Here is a 21,219-nt window from a genome sequence, read left to right as displayed (position 1 = left end):
TAAAACTGAAAAAGAACACAACAATGTATGTCAACAAATAGGCTTATCTAACCTCCATTTTCTGAATATAATGGCTTAATTGGTTGGCTAGTTGGATGGCCACTTATGGACCATTTAGTCACAAGAAACTGAAAAAAGCACTTGGTAGCCAAATTGGCAGCCACTTGTGGGCTTCGGAATAGCCAATAACAATCAGCGGGTAAGCACCGCTTAAAGTCTGGGTTATTGGACTAAAGCATATAGTAAGGGAGAGGGGAAATATCAACAGGTAATAGTTGTTCAGAGTAATGTGGGGGTAGGTTGCAGGATGAGGGGAGCAGAGCCTTTTAATTTGGTGGAGCGTTATGGCATAGAAAGTAGGTTAAAGGGACAGTATACACTCATTTTCATATAAGCATGTAATAGACACTACTATAAAGAATAAGATGAATAGATACTGATATAAAAATCCAGTATACAATGGTTTAAAAACGTACTTAGAAGCTTTCAGTTTAGCTCTGTTGAAAAGGCAGTTGGAAAGCCCACTGCAAGTGGGAAATAAGACACTCCCCCCTCCCGCTTCTTTTGCATATGAAAAGACCCTTTACACAAACAGGAGCAAGCTGGAGAAGGTAGCTGACAGTATTCAAATAAAACTTTGGGGCTTGGTTAGGAGTCAGAAAATCAGAGCAATGTTATTTAAAAATAAGCAAAATTATACATTTTTAAAAAAAAAAAAAACTTTATGGGCTTTACAAATAGATCATCTACAAAACATTTATGCAAAGAAAAAATGAGTTTATAATGGCCCTTTAAGGTCGTATATACATTGGGGCAAGTTCTAAAAGGGATGACTTTCTATATGTCCATCAGGGAGGGGATAGAAATAGCTCAATCCAGGAGTATGCCCTTTTTAATAAAAAAAAAAGTATTTGACATAGAGAGAAGAAGAGGGTTATTGCATCTAAAACTGCTAAAGGTGAGGCATATTTATTAAGCTGTGATACAACTATATAAATAGTAGTAAGTAGTCTGTAATAGCAGTAACAACCTGAAAAGGTTGAATAGTATATGGGGTGTAGGTCACCTAAGTTAAATATGAAGTAGCAGTAGTAGCTATACAAAAATTATGCGGATGCAATAATGAAACATTTTGACATATGATGCCAATACACACATTATGAACTTGTCCCCGGGCACTTTAAACTAGCTGAAATTCTATATCGTTTAATCCCCAGTCATATGGGGTGTACAGTTCAGATTTAGGAACCTAGGGGATAATCTTATAAGGGGGAGAAGGTACTTAGTTTGTTAGATTGCTAATTTAAGGATAAAATAAGAGGGCATATATACAAAAGAGCATCTCTTTGCTAATGTAGAGGCGTCAAGAAGCCGCATATACCAGGGAGGCACCTCTCTGGCACCTACAATATGAATGTTATATATAATATCCAAGTGTATCTGTGAAATGCAAAAGAATCTTAAAATATATCTGACCATAGTAGTAAGCATAATATAACCAATAACTCTAGAGGAGTACTCCACATTATAGTAGATGCAAGATAAACAAATATAAAATGAAACCTTTGGTCTAAGCTATCTGCAAACTTCCCTTTGTCCAGGATGTTAATGATATAACTCAGAAAGTGCGGGCTAAATGTAGATTTTATATGAGGATATAAGTAGTATAATTCTCACCTATTAATTAACTAAGGGCAACATTTTTAGGGCTTACGTGTTTAAGAACAGTTTGCATAACTCTAATGTGCAGAAATAAGTATGTATTTTAAGTCTATAATTGGAACGTAACCGCAAGACTAAAATTGATGTCAGAAAGACTCACTTGGGAATGACTAATGTCACATCATGATGAGGCGCTAATGGGTATATTACTAAATGAATCAGTGGATTATTACATTGTGGGGAGAGGGGGCTAGCGGACTGATGGCCTGACCAACTGCTCGAAAAATATAAGCTATGTAGGGGAAACTATGGCGTATCCTGGTTAACTAGCTAAGGCCACCTACTCTAATATAATTCCATTTTTTGACCTCAAAGAAATATATGTTGGAGAGAACACACGGGGAAACATGCTATATTGGCTATAGGGGTGCTAAGTCTACTCATAGTTTTTAGCAAAATGATGGGGATATATAAACCATATAATCCTAGAAAAGAGTGCCTTATCTTAAATGACCCAACATTAGCTCCCATATTAATGATAAAACAGTAAAGCAGGTAGCAGAACTATTAGAATATTTGTTAGCTCAACATGCAAAGTCACTCCATTCAAAGGTCTAAAGTAAGGTGAAACATAAAAGAAATCAAATCTTTACATATGACAAAATGACCCCTAGTACAGGTGCTGGAGTGTATGCTCCATGGTATGCAAGGGTAACTTAAAGTAGCTGCACATATAGATATGGGAGCTTAGGAGAAGGGAAGATAAAAAATGATAAAGCAAATAGGATATTATTTTCTGAAGTCAGCCATGTCAAGCCCACGTAACAGTTAATACCTGCAGTAATACAAACAGCAGCTAGGAAATGGGTTTAGGGGTAACTGAAGGGAGTTCTACATAGATATAAACATGTATCAAGACAAAGATTAAAACTAATTTTGTAAACTATTTGTACATGTCAAACCCAGCTAACATATAGGAACATGATAAACATTGACTTAAGCTTGGGTGATATATAGTCCAACTTAGTGTACTTGAAGAGTCTTTTTAGGTCAACCCACTCCAGCACATAGAGAGGACAGCTCCAGCTTGTTGCGAGCTAACGTGGGAGACATGTTCTTGAGAGCACTGAAATTGAAATCTCTCAGGTAAGTGGGTTACTGCAAAAGTCACATGTCCGGCAATCTGAAGGCAAAGAAGCTCTGAGTCCCAACCCAGGAAGTCGGCAGCACCTCCCCGCCAAAGACCGGAGATAAACGATCATCTTTCTGCTTCCCCTCAAGACACAAGGTAAAGTGTGTAAAGCATGGTATAAGCTGTATGCATGTGGCTAGTAAAGATGGCTTAGCGCTCGGTATGCCAGCGCACATGAGTATATTCTTCTGCGTGTCACCAGCATGAGAGAGTGACCAGCTGGTTAGGTCATATGCGGTATTGGCCGCACTATGATCTCTTGAATCCCAGCCCGGGGTTCCTCCATTCTTTACTCCCTGCTGTGTGAAGCACTGCTGAACAGGAGATATATCCACTGACAGTCCCGTAGGTTCCGGATCTTCACTAGTGAGGTAGCCAGTGTGATCCTGTGCGGGTACTCCCCTAATAATGGCGGAAAGATCGTCAAACCCTCTGTCGAGCTTGTTTGAAAGCTCCATTAGAAAAGCATAAATATCTGAGTGCTCCATCTTGTGCGAACAGTACCGCGATCCTGCAGAACCCTACTGTCTTGGGAGGCTTTAGTTAAGTTAGCAATTGAAGGCCGGCGCCGCTCTTTATGGCAATCTAGTTCAATACTTCAAACAGTGCTGGAACAAAGTTATACTGATACCTAACTGTTCCTGTAGATATCAGGGATCAAGTATAAGTGCTGAGGATCATTAGTTAGATGGGATTCAGACACAATTTAATGCAAGTTTTTGCAGTAGATGTAGAGCTGCTAAGCAGTGCGACTGATCATGGCGCCGGCTGGACCAAGATTATCTGTTTTATCCATATCTTTCAAGGTATATATATATATATATATATATATATATATATATATATATATATATATATATATATATATATATATATATATATATTAGTAGAGACAGGTGCACTCTCATGAACAGGTATATAAATGCCAGGGTGCTGAATGTAGATAAGGATATAGAGGATAGAAGACAACACTCACTGGTCTTAAAGTTAGCAACACTTGCTTTTATTTACTTATTTCGGGGATCATACCAACAACCAACAATGAACAACAAACATTTATACCCTCTAAGACCCTCCGCCAGTGTACAACAAAACCGCCAAAATGGTTGTCAAGGCAACCAGCAACAGTAATACAGACAATATACAGTATACCAAAAGTAAATAAAGTGAATCATATGTAAAGAGCCTGTGTAAAACGCGTTATACCCAGAATATATGCAGAGATAGAAACAAAAATACTGCAGGATAGAACATTGTATTGAACAGTGCCTCAGAAAGGTGTAAGTACATATCCCATAATCTAATCAAATGGCTATGTTTCCTATTGTGGATACTATATAGCCTAATATATAATGCATAATGCATGTAGCCTATGTGTTCAAACCCCCTCTTTGTAGGGAAATTAGGGTCCTGTCCTGTAACCACGAATACAAAAGCTTACATAGCATACAAGTGGCAGGCAGGGGGATCGCTAACTAATAAATCATGGACCCACAAGTGTAGAAAGGCTGAAGGGGAACATCGTACTTACTCTCAGAAGCAGATCAGTCTCTCTCTCTGACAGCCACTAAGAGCGCATGCGCATTAGTGTCTAATATAAACCCATAGTGATCAGTGTACAGGCTCTAGCGGTGCCTGATAGGTTGAGGGGGGCATGCCTCCTGTTTTATCTGGCGTACAGATAAATAGATATCACCCTTCAAACATAAAATATTAAGTTTAAAGATAGAATAAGGTGAAGTGCTATACCCTAGTCGTATATGCGTATACCGCAAGGGGGGAAGTTCCGGACTGACTGCTTGGACTAAGGCGCACAGGGGATAGGGTGTGAGGTACATGCCTCCTATAAAATATAAGCAGCAGAAAATCCTCCGAATGGGAGGGGCAATACTATATACACATGAAAAAACAAATGTAAAGAATAAAATAGTGATGACCATATGTCGGTCCCATGATCAAGTTACAAATACACCAATAATGTATCCATAGTTAAAGATAGAAAATATAAAATAGCAAAGTAGCAACCTAATAGATTTACAAGGTGTCAAACCAGATACCTCATGAATACATGACAAGAGAACAGTAAAATGTAGATATCAAGGAAACATTACATATATATAGTCCACCATACGTAGAGGGATTACATACAGCCCAACACACACACACATATATATATATATATATATATATATATATATATATATATATATATATATATATATATATATATATATATATATATATATATATATATATATATATATATATATATATAACACATAGAGACACCCAGCACTCACCAGCTAGGATAAAATCACAACTGGAAAGGTTAGTTACAGCATCTGGCCAAATGGGAATAGCTCAGGCACCACGTCAAGGTCCATTCCACTGCCTGAGTCCCTAACACAGCCACACCATGCGAGCTTACAAAGGCTTTTGTTTGGCTTTGTAAGTTCGCTTGGTGTGGCTGTGTTAGGGACTCAGGCAGTGGAAAGGACCTTGACGTGGTGCCTGAGCTTTTCCCATTCGGCCAGATGCGGTAACTAACCTTTCCAGTTATGATTTTATCTTAGCTGTAAGCTAGCTGGTGAGTGCTGGGTGTCTTTATGTGTTGTATTACTTTTTGTTTGTAATCCCCCTTGTTTCTTGCACCCATTCCGGACTGGGGTTAACTGCCTGTGGCTCTGGTGACATCACAGCTTTTTTGGAGTGCTATTTAGCACCCAGGGCTGGGATGTTGCTGAGTCACTGGATGTGTACCTTGTCCTGTGTATGTATATATATATATATACTGTATATATATATATATATATATATATATATATATATATATATATATATATATTTCCAGAAAGATATAGTAAACTACACAGCGCTATACCCTTAAATGGAAGCTGTAAAAAGAAGAGTTCTCATATAAGTGTCAAAAAAACAGGTGGATACAAGTATCAGGATTTAAGAAGAGAGATACTTCTATTGGAAAACGTAACAAGCAAACACAGCACCCTTCAATGTTTCTATTTTAATAAGAGTAACTTAGGTTAACTTACAATGTATCTATTCTAATAAACATTAATGGATGCAATAAAACCGATAGGGCCAAAATCTGTCTCCTCAGGGAACTAGCAGAAAGGCCCTTCTCCAGCCCATCCTGGAGAAAAGATAAGATCCTGGCAGCCTTAACTCTGTGCCAGAAAAAAACACGTTCTTCACACCAGAATAAGTAGGTCCTCCACACCTTGTGGTAGATACGCCGAGTATCTGATTTACAAGCTTGAATAAGAGTATCAATGAAACTTTAGAGAAACCTCTCTTGGCTAAGACTAATCGTTTAATCTCCACGCAGTCAGCCTCAGAGAATCTAGATTTTGATGAACAAATGGACCTTGTATCAGAAGGTCTCTGTAACAAGGTAACTTCCACGGAGGAGATGAGGACATCCCCACTAGATCTGCGAACCACGTCCTTCGCGGTCACGATGGAGCAATCAGGATTACTGATACCTGCACCTGCTTGATGCGGGTCACCACTCGAGGAAGCGGTAATGGAGGAAAATGATATATGAGTTTAAACCTCCAGGGCACTGCTAGTGCATCTATTAGATACACTTGGGGATCCCTCAACCTCAACCCGTACCTGGGTAGCTTGGTATCAAGACGGGACGCCATGAGATCTATCTCCGGCATCCTCCACTTGCTGCATATCTCTGCAAACACCTCGGGATGGAGAGACCATTTCCCTGGATGGAAGGATTGCTGAGAAAATCCGCCTCAGTTGTCCACACCTAGAATGTGGATCACTGACAGCGAACAGCTGTGGGCCTCCGCCCACTCCAGAATCTGAGATACTTCCTTCATCGCCAAGGAACTTCTTGTTCCCCCCCTGATGGCTGACATAAGCCACCAAGGTTATATTGTCTGATTGGAATCTGATAACTGGGACGAACCCAGAAGTGGCCAAGCCTTCAAGGCCTTGAAGATTGCTCGTAGTTTCAAAAATATTGATCAGGAGGGAGGACTCCTGAGTCCACAACCCCAGTGCCTTCCTGGCACCCAAAACAGCTCCCCATCCGGATAGGCTTGTGTCAGTAGTCACAATCTCCCAGGATGGTCTTAAGAAGCATGTCCCTCGGGACAATGATCTGGACAGAGCCACCAAGAGAGTGATTCTCTCGACCGACTGTATAATACAATCTGATGCGACAGATCTGAATGATCGCCGTTCCACTGCTTTAGCATGCACAGTTGGTAAAAGTCTGAGACAGAACCTGGCAAAAGGAATGAAGTCCATGCAGGAAACCATGAGACCATTCACCTCCATACACTGAGCTACAGAGGGACTCAAGGAGGTCCGGAATGCAAGACATGCTGAAGTTAGCATGCAACGTCTCTAATCTGTTAGAAATATCCTCATGGATATGGAGTCTATTATAGTACCCAGGAATTCCACCCTGGTACTTGGGATAAGATAACTCTTTTCCAAGTTTATCTTCCATCCATGTGACCGAAGAAGACTGAGAAGGGACTCCAAGAATTCTTCCGCAAGATGAAAGGATGGTGCTTGCCCCAGAATATCGTCCAAGTATGGGGCTACTGCAATACGCTGTGTTCTGGCAATGGCTAGAAGAGCCCCCAGGACCTTTGTAAAGATTCGTAGCGTAGTTGCTAGGCCAAATGGAAGGGCAATGAACTGAAAGTGCTAGTCCAGGAATGCAAACCTCAAGAACTGAAAGTGTTCCCTGTGGATTGGAACATGAAGGTAAGCGTCCTTCAGATCTATAGTGGTCATAAACTGGCTCTCCTGAATTATAGGAAGGATGGACCTTATTGTCTCCATCTTGAAGGAAGGGACACTGAGAAATATGTTTAAGCTCTTTAGGTCCAGAATTGTGTGGAAAGTTCCCTCCTTCTTTGGGACCACGGAAAGGTTTGAATAAAACCCCAAACCTCTTTTTTCGATAGGCACCGGGACCACAACTCCTAAGAAGAATAGATCCCGAACACACCCTATAAAGGCATCCCTCTTTTCTAGTCTGCTAGACAGATTCAAGAGAAGGAATCTGCCCCTCGGCGGATGAGATTTGAAGCCTATCTTGTATCCCTGAGATACCATCTCCTGGACCCACAAATACTGTACGTCCTTGAACCAGGTGTCTGACAGTCTACCCCCTACACGATCCAATCCCGGATCTAAGGCCACCCCCTTCATGCTGATTTGTTTGCGGCAGGCTTCTTATTCTACTTGGATTTATTCCAGGACTGAGCCGACTTCCAAGTACTCTTGGGATGCTCGGGCTTGGAGGAGGATTGTTGGAATTTGTCAGAGCTAAAATTAGAAGATTGTCGTCCCTTAGACTTGTTCTTCTTATCTTGCGGTAGGAAGGGACCCTTGCCTCCGGTAACCGTAGAAATAATGGAGTCCATGTCTGGCCCAAATAAAATCTTTCCCTTCAAGGGAAAAGAAAGGAGTCTGGACTTAGAAGTCATATCCGCAGACCAAGACATTCAACCAGAGCACCCGGCGGGCTAGAACCACAAAGCCAGAGGTCTTAGGTGAATAATTTGCATGCTCGCATCACAGATAAAAGAATTAGCAATTCTCAGAGCTTTAATTCTGTCTTGAATATCCTCGAGGGAAGACTCCACCTCAATGAGTTCCTACAAAGAGTCGCACCAGCAAGCATAGAGATAGCCCCATCCACCCTAGGAATGGAGCCCCACAAATCCAGTTGAGAGTCCGGGAACACCTTTTTAAAAGTAGACGGGGAAAAGGAAGAACCAATTATTTCCCATTTGTTCTTAATAATGTTTGCCATCTTAACCGGCACAGGAAAAGTCAAAGGAACTTTCCTGTCTTTGTAAACTCTCTCTAATTTAGGTACCATAGGTTCTTCAGGCAGTGCGGCCTCTGGAACGTCTAACGTAGGCAGAACCTCCTTTAATAAAAAAACGCAAGTGCTCAATTTTAAATCTAAATCAAAGGACGGTTGCTCCGCAGCAGGAGGCTTAGACGCTAAGGACTCCGACCCAGAAAGCTACAGAGGTTAACTGATCATCGAACAACTGGGACATAATAGCTAAATCCGATAAATATTTAGATGACTCCTGTTTAACCTTTCTCTTGCTATGTTAAAGCGAGGTAATGCACTGAGGGCCGCAGACACCGCCGTTTGTAACTGCGCGGCAAAGTCCGCAGGAAGAAGCCCCCCTCCAGATGGAGGATTAGGTGTGCTAAAGGGGAACTGCATGTGGAGTGGATAATGTAGCAATGATAGTAATCTCACGGGACGCAGAGTCCTGAGAGGTAGACAGCTCAGAGGGACTAAGTGCCTTAGCAGGCTTGTCTCCCTTCTTAGAATTTATAACGGTGTTAAGGCATGTGGAACATAATTGAGTGGGCGGGAAAATCACGGCCTCCTCACAATATAAACAGGTATGATTTAGTACAGAAGGAGAACCTTCTAACATGTCAGAGTCCTCCATAGCTCAGGTTATACCCACAGGAGGACACTTTTTTATTATAGAAAACTGCACCTTTATACTCCTAATGGCTGGGGCACTCACCAACTCCTAGACCCAGACAGTTAACAGAGGAAACGCTCTCCTCAGGTTCAAGTCTCAGCCGGAATGGAGCAAATGAATATAGACCACACCCGGTCACATAGAGCAGTGTTTTTCAACCAGTGTGCTGTGGCACACTAGTGTGCCGTGAGAGATCCTCAGGTGTGCCACGGCAGACTGACAACAGTGAGGGGGTGTCCCTCTTTCAAATTTTGAAATATTGGGAGGTATGTGACAGGCTCATCAGGCATCATTTACAACCATGACATTGACATTCATTCACAGACAATCATTATGATTGTTTGTGAATGAATGTCAATATGTCATGTATAGTTTGTAGGAGGCATGGCATGACAGCACAGTACAGTGTATGTGTGTGTATATGTATATATATATATATATATATATATATATATATATATATATATATATCCTGTATTAGGCTACAATGTGTGATTTTGTAAAATTTTGGGATGGTGGTGTGCTGCAGGATTTTTTAATGTAAAAAAGTGTGCCACGGCAAAAAAAAGGTTGCAAATCACTGACATAGAGTGCAAGACAGTACTTTCCCTGTTATTACAAGTACAGCAAGTAATAAGAGCTGTGCAACACTTTCAAAAATGAATGTTTGTTCCAGCCAAAAACACACAGTCTATCAGCCCAGGAAAAAAAAAAAATCACACAAAGCAGCATGTAAATAATACACTGATTAATTAACCCCAACTGTTCAATAAACCCCCTTCAGATGATATTAACCCTGGATCCTATCAAGGTATAAAGGAGCCACACTGTGACCCTGTTGCTGCATTTTATGTGTAAAAATTGAAACAATCTTACCTCCAGGATCCATGCTGGGGGACAGAAAACAGCCTCTCAAGTGTGACAGTCTTATAGCAGCGCTCCTAAAATGGACTTGAGTGAGAGAAAGCAGGCAGTAAAACTAATCAACACTGATTGCTTAGGAGCTGTTAGCAGTAGTCTGGATGGTTTCACAGAAAAAAACAAACTTTCCCTGCATCTCCAGACTCTAACTTTCATCAATACTCTCACTGAGAGGTTGACATGACTACTTAAAACTCCAGTCCTATCCCCTTCTTCAGGACTCTCCAAATCTTCTGCCACTTCCTAACGTGACGAAAGACCAAGAATGACTGGGGGAATGTGGAAGTGGGAGGGATATTTAAGCATTTGGCTGGGGTGACATTGCCTCCTCCTGGTGGCCAGGTGTTTTATTTCCCAACAGTAAGGAATGAAGCCGTAGACTCTCCCTATCATAGGAAGGAAATTTGAAATATTTGACTGTAGCAGAAGGCAGTCTGATCGGCAAAGGGCTGGAGAGTGGTACTAAAGTAAGTGTCAGCAGGCAACAATGAAGCATTGTGGGGGTTCCTTGCGAGTTTGGGGCTGTATTTATGCAAATGGAGATGGGTATTTTGTCAGAATTAATGATCTCCTCATTGTAAGATCTGACAGAGTGGCTGGAGCTGCACTGTACTTACCGGGTGCCTGTTACTGCATGGTAGTAGCCACTCTGTGTGAAGGGACGCTCTTGTGGCTCAGTGCACCAAAGGCCACGCTGCTCAAGTCCTTAGGAGGACAAGGTGTGCTGATGGAGAGGGATAGGCTGTTGCAGGAGCCAGGGACCGTGCTATATGACTTCTCATTAGTGCAGCCAGCTCCTTGAAACCTTTTTTGTCATTTAAAAGGTATAGTGCACTAGATAACGCTCATTTTTATGCCCTTAGATTTGTTAAGACCCCTGTCCATGCTTTTGATGCCAACCTAAATGGGAGGTGTTAAAAAGCCATCTCAGACTCCCATTCAGTGCCTGGTTATTCTCCTATGAAGTCCAAAGTGTTTATGTTCCTGACCTGTCTTTCTGCTAAAGACGTTAGCAAAGTTTCTGTACCAGACTGTTTAACCCACTTGCTGAGATACTGTTTTATGGACTGACTTTCTGGTTTTTGAATAGTACCTAAATTTACGTGATTATTTATCCTTTCTACTTTTGATGCCTGCTTTTGCGCTGTACCTCTGGTTTTGACCCCTAAACTGTCTCTGGAAAACCCTACTAAACTGCTGACCGTTTAGAGCTGCATGTCTGTGATACTGGTTCCAGCCATTAAAGCAGGTAACTTAATTTGTGTTGCCTTATACTTATCCGTCATGAAAAACCATAAGGGAGGCATTTGACTGGCCCAAAATTTATTCTGCAGCATGACAACGACCCCAAACATACAGCCAAAGTAATTAAGAACTAGCCCCCACAGAACCCTGATCTCGACATCAACAAGTCTGTCTGGAATTACATGAAGAGACAGAAGAAACTGAGGCTGCCTAAATCCACAGATCTGTGCCTAGTTCTCCAAGATATTTGGAACACCCTACCTGCCAAGATCCTTAAAAATCTAAAAAAATACTGTGTGCAAGTGTACCTAGAAGAACTGATGCTGTTTTGAAGACAAAGGGTGGTCACAGCAAATATTAATTTGATTTAGATTTTTCTTCTGTTTACTCACTTTGTTTTTTCTATATATTATATATATATATCCCAGCATTCTACAGTGTCTAGTTTTATAAAGAAACAAACAAGAAAACAAAAAAAAAGTTAAATTATAATGTAAGTTATTTTCTTACCTATTACAGGTTAGGACCCCTGGAAAATGTTTAACTCTAGGAATGGTCCTTCCATAGAAACGATCTTCGCTTGTTGTAGACTGTGTTGTTGTAGAACTACAATCATCCTTCTCGCCATGGCTTAGAGATTCTATGCTGCTACAAGCGGAGTCCTCAAACAGTTGATTTGGCAAGCAAGCCTGCTTATAGTTCTCATGTAATGAAGGGTTTGATGCTCCATCTGCAAGAGGCTTAAAGAAAATGTATACACTATGGGATGTGCCATTCCTGGTTGCTTAAAACATAGAAATCAATATATAAATGCTTGAAGATTACTTAAAGGGACACTGAACCCCAAAATTTTATTTTGTGATTCAGATAGAGCATGCAAATTTTAAGCAACTTTCTAATTTACTCCTATTATCAAGTTTTCTTCATTCTCTTGGTATCTTTATTTGAAAAGCAAGAATGTAAGTTTAGATGCTGGCCCATTTTTGGTGAACAACCTGGATTGTTCTTGCTGATTGGTGGATAAATTCACCCACCAATAAACAAGTCCTATCCATTGTTCTGAACCAAATATTGTCTGGCTCCTTAGCTTAGATGTTATCTTTATTTGAAAAAGAAGGCAAGAGAATGAAGAAAATTTGACAATAGGAGTAAATTAGAAAGTTGCTTAAAATTGTATGCTCTATCTGAATCACGAAAGAAAAAATTTGTGTTCAGTGTCCCTTTAAAGGATAAAAACTTTCATGATTCAGATAGAGCATGTAATTATAAAGGGACAGAAAATTCAAAGTTAAACTTAAATGTATTGGATAGGGTATGACATTTTAAAATACTTGACATGACATTTTAAAATACTTTCCAATGTACATCTATTAATTTTTCTTACTTCTTTTGGTATTCTTTGATAAAGAGCAATCCTAAATTAGCTCAGGAGCATGCATGTTTCTTTAATCAACTGGCAAAAGTGTTTGCAACAATGTTTATGGCAATGTTACACATAGTTGCAAACACTGCTCTCATAGGCCCGGATTACAAATCGCGCGGTATGGCTTTCCCGCGAGAGATATGGCCTATACCGTAACAATCTATTCCGCACTCAAAGATCTGTAGTAATGCGTTTTCCGTAACAAAAATTTTCACAAAACACATAAAAAATACCTTACAAAAGTGCACCTACACGCATAAACTACACTATTAACCCATAAACCGCCACCCCCCCGCATTGTAACTACTAAATAAACCTATTAACCCCTCAACCGACATATGCCCCCGCATCACAACTACTAAATAAACCTATTAACCCCTAAACCGCCATCCCCCCACATCGCAACTACCTACATTAAACTATTAACCCCTAAACCTAACACTCCCTTACCTTATCAAAATTAAAATACACCTAAATTAAAAGTTAAAATAAACTACCTTAAAATAAATAAAAACTTACCTGTGAAACATTAACATCCAAGCATAAACTAATAAAATACCTAACATTACTTGTTTTAAAAGAAAATAAAAAATAAAAAACCTACATTACCAAAAAATACAAAACATTATCAATAAATAAATAAATAAAACTGCCATTACAAAAAAAATAAACACTAAAATAAAAAAAAAAATAAAAAGCTACCATTACAAAAAAATAACAAAATTATCCAAAATAATTTTTTTTTTATTCCTATTCTAATACCCCCCATCAAAAAAACATAATTTATGTAAGAACTTACCTGATAAATTCATTTCTTTCATATTAGCAAGAGTCCATGAGCTAGTGACGTATGGGATATACATTCCTACCAGGAGGGGCAAAGTTTCCCAAACCTCAAAATGCCTATAAATACACCCCTCACCACACCCACAAATCAGTTTAACGCATAGCCAAGAAGTGGGGTGATAAGAAAAAAGTGCGAAAGCATAAAAAATAAGGAATTGGAATAATTGTGCTTTATACAAAAAAATCATAACCACCACAAAAAGGGTGGGCCTCATGGACTCCTGCTAATATGAAAGAAATGAATTTATCAGGTAAGTTCTTACATAAATTATGTTTTCTTTCATGTAATTAGCAAGAGTCCATGAGCTAGTGACGTATGGGATAATGACTACCCAAGATGTGGATCTTCCACGCAAGAGTCACTAGAGAGGGAGGGATAAAATAGAGACAGCCAATTCTGCTGAAAATAATCCACACCCAAAATAAAGTTTAAATCTTATAATGAAAAAAACTGAAATTATAAGCAGAAGAATCAAATTGAAACAGCTGCCTGAAGTACTTTTCTACCAAAAACTGCTTCAGAAGAAGAAAACACATCAAAATGGTAGAATTTAGTAAAAGTATGCAAAGAAGACCAAGTTGCTGCTTTGCAAATCTGATCAACCGAAGCTTCATTCCTAAACGCCCAGGAAGTAGAAACTGACCTAGTAGAATGAGCTGTAATCCTTTGAGGCGGAGTTTAACCCGACTCGACATAAGCATGATGAATTAAAGATTTCAACCAAGATGCCAAAGAAATGGCAGAGGCCTTCTGACCTTTCCTAGAACCGGAAAAGATAACAAATAGACTAGAAGTCTTTCGGAAATTCTAAGTAGCTTCAACATAATATTTCAAAGCTCTAACTACATCCAAAGAATGCAATGATCTCTCCTTAGAATTCTTAGGATTAGGACATAATGAAGGAACCACAATTTATCTACTAATGTTGTTAGAGTTCACAACCTTAGGTAAAAATTTAAAAGAAGTTCGCAACACTGCCTTATCCTGATGAAAAATCAGAAAAGGAGACTCACAAGAAAGAGCAGATAATTCAGAAACTCTTCTAGCAGAAGAGATGGCCAAAAGGAACAAAACTTTCCAAGAAAGTAATTTAATGTCCAATGAATGCATAGGTTCAAACGGAGGAGCTTGAAGAGCCCCCAGAACCAAATTCAAACTCCAAGGAGGAGAAATTGACTTAATGACAGGTTTTATACGAACCAAAGCTTGTACAAAACAATGAATATCAGGAAGATTAGCAATCTTTCTGTGAAAAAGAACAGAAAGAGCAGAGATTTGTCCTTTCAAGGAACTTGCAGACAAACCTTTATCCAAACCATCCTGAAGAAACTGTAAAATTCTCGGAATTCTAAAAGAATGCCAGGAAAAATGATGAGAAAGACACCAAGAAATGTAAGTCTTCCAGACTCTATAATATATCTTCCTAGATACAGATTTACGAGCCTGTAACATAGTATTAATCACAGAGTCAGAGAAACCTCTTTGACTAAGAATCAAGCGTTCAATCTCCATACCTTTAAATTTAAGGATTTGAGATCCTGATGGAAAAAAGGACCTTGCGACAGAAGGTCTGGTCTTAACAGAAGAGTCCACGGTTGGCAAGAGGCCATCCGGACAAGATCCGCATACCAAAACCTGTGAGGCCATGCTGGAGCCACCAGCAGAACAAACGAGCATTCCTTCAAAATCTTGGAGATTAAACTTGGAAGAAGAACTAGAGGCGGAAAGATATAGGCAGGATGATACTTCCAAGGAAGTGACAATGCATCCACTGCTTCCGCTTGAGGATCCCTGGATCTGGACAGATACCTGGGGAGTTTCTTGTTTAGATGAGAGGCCATCAGATCTATTTCTGGAAGTCCCCAGATTTGAACAATCTGAAGAAATACCTCTGGGTGAAGAGACCATTCGCCCGGATGTAACACTTGGCGACTGAGATAATCTGCTTCCCAATTGTCTATACCTGGGATATGAACCGCAGAAACTAGACAGGAGCTGGATTCCGCCCATACCAGTATTCGAGATACTTCTTTCATAGCCAGAGGACTGTGAGTCCCTCCTTGATGATTGATGTATGCCACAGTTGTGACATTGTCTGTCTGAAAACAAATGAACAATTCTCTCTTTAGAAGAGGCCAAGACTGAAGAGCTCTGAAAATTGCACGGAGTTCCAAAATATTGATTGGTAATCTCACATCCTGAGATTCCCAAACCCCTTGTGCTGTCAGAGACCCCCAAACAGCTCCCCAACCTGTCAGACTTGCATCTGTTGAAATTACAGTCCAGGTCGGAAAAACAAAAGAAGCCCCCTGAACTAAACGATGGTGATCTGTCCACCACGTCAGAGAGTGTCGTACAATCGGTTTTAAAGATATTAATTGAGATATCTTAATGTAATCCCTGCACCACTGGTTCAGCATACAGAGCTGAAGAGGTCGCATGTGAAAACGAGCAAAGGGGATCGCGTCCGATGCAGCAGTCATAAGACCTAGAATTTCCATGCATAAGGCTATCGAAGGGAATGATTGTGATTGAAGATTTCGACAAGCTGAGATCAATTTTAGACGTCTCTTGTCTGTCAGAGACAGAGTCATGGACACTGAATCTATCTGGAAACCTAAAAAGGTTACTCTTGTCTGAGGAATCAATGAACTTTTCGGTAAATTGATCCTCCAACCATAATCTTGAAGAAACAACACAAGTCGATTCGTATGAGATTCTGCTAAATGTGAAGACTGAGCAAGTACCAAGATATCGTCCAAATAAGGAAATACCACAATACCCTGTTCTCTGATTACAGACAGAAGGACACTGAGAACCTTTGTAAAAATTCTTGGAGCTGTTGCTAGGCCAAACGGCAGAGCCACAAACTGGTAATGCTTGTCTGGGAAAGAGAATCTCAGAAACTGATAGTGATCTGGATGAATCAGAATATGCAGATATGCATCCTGTAAATCTATTGTGGACATATAATGCCCTTGCTGAACAAAAGGCAGGATAGTCCTTATAGTTACAATTTTGAATGTTGGTATCCTTACATAACGATTCAATATTTTTAGATCCAGAACTGGTCTGAAGGAATTCTCCTTCTTTGGTACAATGAAGAGATTTGAATAAAACCCCAGCCCCTGTTCCAGAACTGGAACTGGCATAATTACTCCAGCCAACTCTAGATCTGAAACACATTTCAGAAATGCTTGAGCCTTCGCTGGATTTACTGGGACACGGGAAAGAAAAAATCTCTTTGCAGGAGGCCTTATCTTGAAGCCAATTCTGTACCCTTCTGAAAATGTTTTGAATCCAAAGATTGTGAATTGAATTGATCCAAATTTCTTTGAAAAATCGTAATCTGCCCCCTACCAGCTGGGCTGGAATGAGGGCCGCACCTTCATGTGGACTTGGGAGCTGACTTTGGTTTTCTAAAAGGCTTGGATTTATTCCAGACTGGAGATGGTTTCCAAACTGATACCGCTCCTGTGGGTGAAGGATCAGGCTTTTGTTCCATATTGTGACGAAAGGAACGAAAACGATTATTAGACCTAAATTTACCTTTAGATTTTTTATCCTGTGGTAAAAAAGTTCCTTTCCCTCCAGTAACAGTTGAGATAATAGAATCCAGCTGAGAACCAAATAATTTATTACCCTGGAAAGAAAGGGAAAGCAAAGTTGACTTAGAAGACATATCAGCATTCCAAGTTTTAAGCCATAAAGCTCTTCTAGCTAAAATAGCTAGAGACATATACCTGACATCAACTCTAATGATATCAAAGATGGCATCACAAATAAAGTTATTAGCATGTTGAAGAAGATTAACAATGCTATGAGAATTATGATCTGTTACTTGTTGCGCTAAAGCTTCTAACCAAAAAGTTGAAGCTGCAGCAACATCCGCTAAAGATATAGCAGGTCTAAGAAGATTACCTGAACATAAGTAAGCTTTTCTTAGAAAGGATTCAATCTTCCTATCTAAAGGATCCTTAAAGGAAGTACTATCTGCCGTAGGAATAGTAGTACGTTTAGCAAGAGTAGAGACAGCCCCATCAACTTTAGGGATTTTGTCCCAAAATTCTAATCTGTCAGATGGCACAGGATATAATTGCTTAAAACGTTTAGAAGGAGTAAATTAATTACCAAAATTATTCCATTCCCTGGAGATTACTTCAGAAATAGCATCAGGGACAGGAAAAACTTCTGGAATAACTACAGGAGATTTAAAAACCTTATTTAAACGTTTAGATTTAGTATCAAGAGGACCAGAATCCTCTATTTCTAATGCAATTAAGACTTCTTTAAGAAAAGAACGAATAAATTCCATTTTGAACAAATATGAAGATTTATCAGCATCAACCTCTGAGACAGAATCCTCCGAACCAGAGGAACCATTATCAGAATCAGAATGATGATGTTCATTTAAAAATTCATCTGAAAAATGAGAAGTTTTAAAAGACCTTTTACGTTTACTAGAAGGAGGAATAACAGACATAGCCTTCTTAATGGATTTAGAAACAAAATCTCTTATGTTAACAGAAACACTTTGAGTATTAGATGTTGACGGAACAGCAACAGGTAATGTAACATTACTAAAGGAAATATTATCTGCATTAACAAGTTTGTCATGACATTCATTACAAACAACAGCTGGAGGAACAGATACCACAAGTTTACAGCAGATACACTTAACTTTGGTAGATCCAGCACCAGGCAGCGTTTTTCCAGAAGTATCTTCTGACTCAGTGTCAATCTGGGACATCTTGCAATATGTAATAGAAAAAACAACATATAAAGCAAAATTGATCAAATTCCTTAAATTACAGTTTCAGGAATGGGAAAAAATGCCAGTGAACAAGCTTCTAGCAACCAGAAGCAATAAATAATGAGACTTAAATAATGTGGAGACAATAGTGACGCCCATATTTTTTAGCGCCAAAAAAGACGCCCACATTATTTGGTGCCTAAATGCTTTTGGCGCCAAAAATGACGCCACATCCGGAACGCCGACACTTTTGGCGCAAAAAACGTCAAAAATGACGCCGAAAACAGAAAAAAAAAAATAAGTCTGCGCCAAGAATGACGCAATAAAATGAAGCATTTTCAGCCCCCGCGAGCCTAACAGCCCACAGGGAAAAAAGTCAAATTTTAAGGTAAGAAAAAAATTGATTTATTCATATGCATTATCCCAAATATGAAACTGACTGTCTGAAATAAGGAACGTTGAACATCCTGAGTCAAGGCAAATAAATGTTTGAATACATACATTTAGAACTTTATATAAAAGTGCCCAACCATAGCTTAGAGTGTCACAGAAAATAAGACTTACTTACCCCAGGACACTCATCTACATGTAGTAGAAAGCCAAATCAGTACTGAAACGAGAATCAGTAGAGGTAATGGTATATATAAGAGTATATCGTCGATCTGAAAAGGGAGGTAAGAGATGAATCTCTACGACAGATAACAGAGAACCTATGAAATAGACCCCATAGAAGGAGATCATTGAATTCAAATAGGCAATACTCTCCTCACATCCCTCTGACATTCACTGCACGCTGAGAGGAAAACCGGGCTCCAACCTGCTGCGGAGCGCATATCAACGTAGAATCTAGCACAAACTTACTTCACCACCTCCATAGGAGGCAAAGTTTGTAAAACTGATTTGTGGGTATGGTGAGTGGTGTATTTATAGGCATTTTGAGGTTTGGGAAACTTTGCCCCTCCTGGTAGGAATGTATATCCCATACGTCACTAGCTCATGGACTCTTGCTAATTACATGAAAGAAAAGCTCTTTTACATAAAAAAAACCCCAACATTTACCCCCTAACATAATACATTACAACCCCCCCACGCACCAAAACAAATAAACCTAACTGAAAAACCTAATCTACTCATTGCCCCAAAAAGGGCATTTGGATGGGCATTGCTCTTAAAAGGGCATTCAGATATTTTTTTTTTAATAAAAAAAATTCATCTTAAAGTGAATGTAAATTTTGATGCTAAAGTGCACGGTTTTAAAAAATTCTCTTAAAAAAAGGGGCACTTTAATTCATCAAAATTTACATTTCACTCCTGTTGTGAAAAAATACTTACCTTTTAATCTTCACAGCAGCTCCAGCTTCCTCCACCTGTCGCAAAGCCTCTTCCTGGGTCTAAAATGAGGAATCTGGCTTTTTTAAATTAGTGAAAGTTACATTGTAACACTGATAACTGTCAGGAATCCCTGAATAACCTTTCACATGAATATATTTTTTTTTAGTAGACAACCCAAAGTATTGCTCTACCCCCGTATTGGTATATTTCATGCCACCATTTAACCGCCAAATGCAATCCAATAAAAAACATAATTTATGCTTACCTGATAAATTCCTTTCTTCTGTTGTGCGATCAGTCCACGGGTCATCATTACTTCTGGGATATAACTCCTCCCCAACAGGAAATGCAAGAGGATTCACCCAGCAGAGCTGATATAGCTCCTCCCCTCTACGTCAGTCCCAGTCATTCGACCAAGAATCAACGAGAAAGGAGTAACCAAGGGTGAAGTGGTGACTGGAGTATAATTTTAAAAGATATTTACCTGCCTTAAAAAACAGGGCGGGCCGTGGACTGATCGCACAACAGAAGAAAGGAATTTATCAGGTAAGCATAAATTATGTTTTCTTCTGTTATGTGCGATCAGTCCACGGGTCATCATTACTTCTGGGATACCAATACCAAAGCAAAAGTACACGGATGACGGGAGGGATAGGCAGGCTCATTATACAGAAGGAACCACTGCCTGAAGAACCTTTCTCCCAAAAATAGCCTCCGAAGAAGCAAAAGTGTCAAATTTGTAAAATTTGGAAAAAGTATGAAGCGAAGACCAAGTTGCAGCCTTGCAAATCTGTTCAACAGAGGCCTCATTCTTAAAGGCCCAAGTGGAAGCCACAGCTCTAGTGGAGTGAGCTGTAATTCTTTCAGGAGGCTGCTGTCCAGCAGTCTCATAGGCTAAACGTATTATGCTACGAAGCCAGAAAGAGAGAGAGGTAGCAGAAGCTTTTTGACCTCTCCTCTGTCCAGAATAAACGACAAACAGGGAAGAAGTTTGGCGAAAATTTTTAGTTGCCTGCAAGTAGAACTTGAGGGCACGAACTACATCCAGATTGTGTAGAAGACGTTCCTTCTTTGAAGAAGGATTTGGACACAAGGATGGAACAACAATCTCTTGATTGATATTCCTGTTAGTAACTACCTTAGGTAAGAACCCAGGTTTAGTACGCAGAACTACCTTATCTGAGTGAAAAATCAGATAAGGAGAATCACAATGTAATGCTGATAACTCAGAGACTCTTCGAGCCGAGGAAATAGCCATTAAAAACAGAACTTTCCAAGATAACAATTTTATATCAATGGAATGAAGGGGTTCAAATGGAACCC

The 21,219-nt window shown here is 39.7% G+C and overlaps 1 protein-coding gene across 1 annotated transcript in view; it reads right to left on the bottom strand.

Moving 5' to 3' along the window:
• Nucleotides 1–21,219, bottom strand: part of EVC (EvC ciliary complex subunit 1) — a 561,189-nt gene that overhangs the window by 383,883 nt on the left and 156,087 nt on the right. The window contains exon 3 of the mRNA XM_053700301.1: nt 12,052–12,281. Coding sequence (XP_053556276.1) covers nt 12,052–12,281 — 230 coding nt within the window. The remainder of the gene's footprint in view (nt 1–12,051; nt 12,282–21,219) is intronic.

The sequence above is a fragment of the Bombina bombina genome, chromosome 2 (genome assembly GCF_027579735.1).
Source record: "Bombina bombina isolate aBomBom1 chromosome 2, aBomBom1.pri, whole genome shotgun sequence".
NCBI lineage: Eukaryota > Metazoa > Chordata > Amphibia > Anura > Bombinatoridae > Bombina > Bombina bombina.
This window is presented reverse-complemented; position numbering and strand designations above follow the sequence as displayed.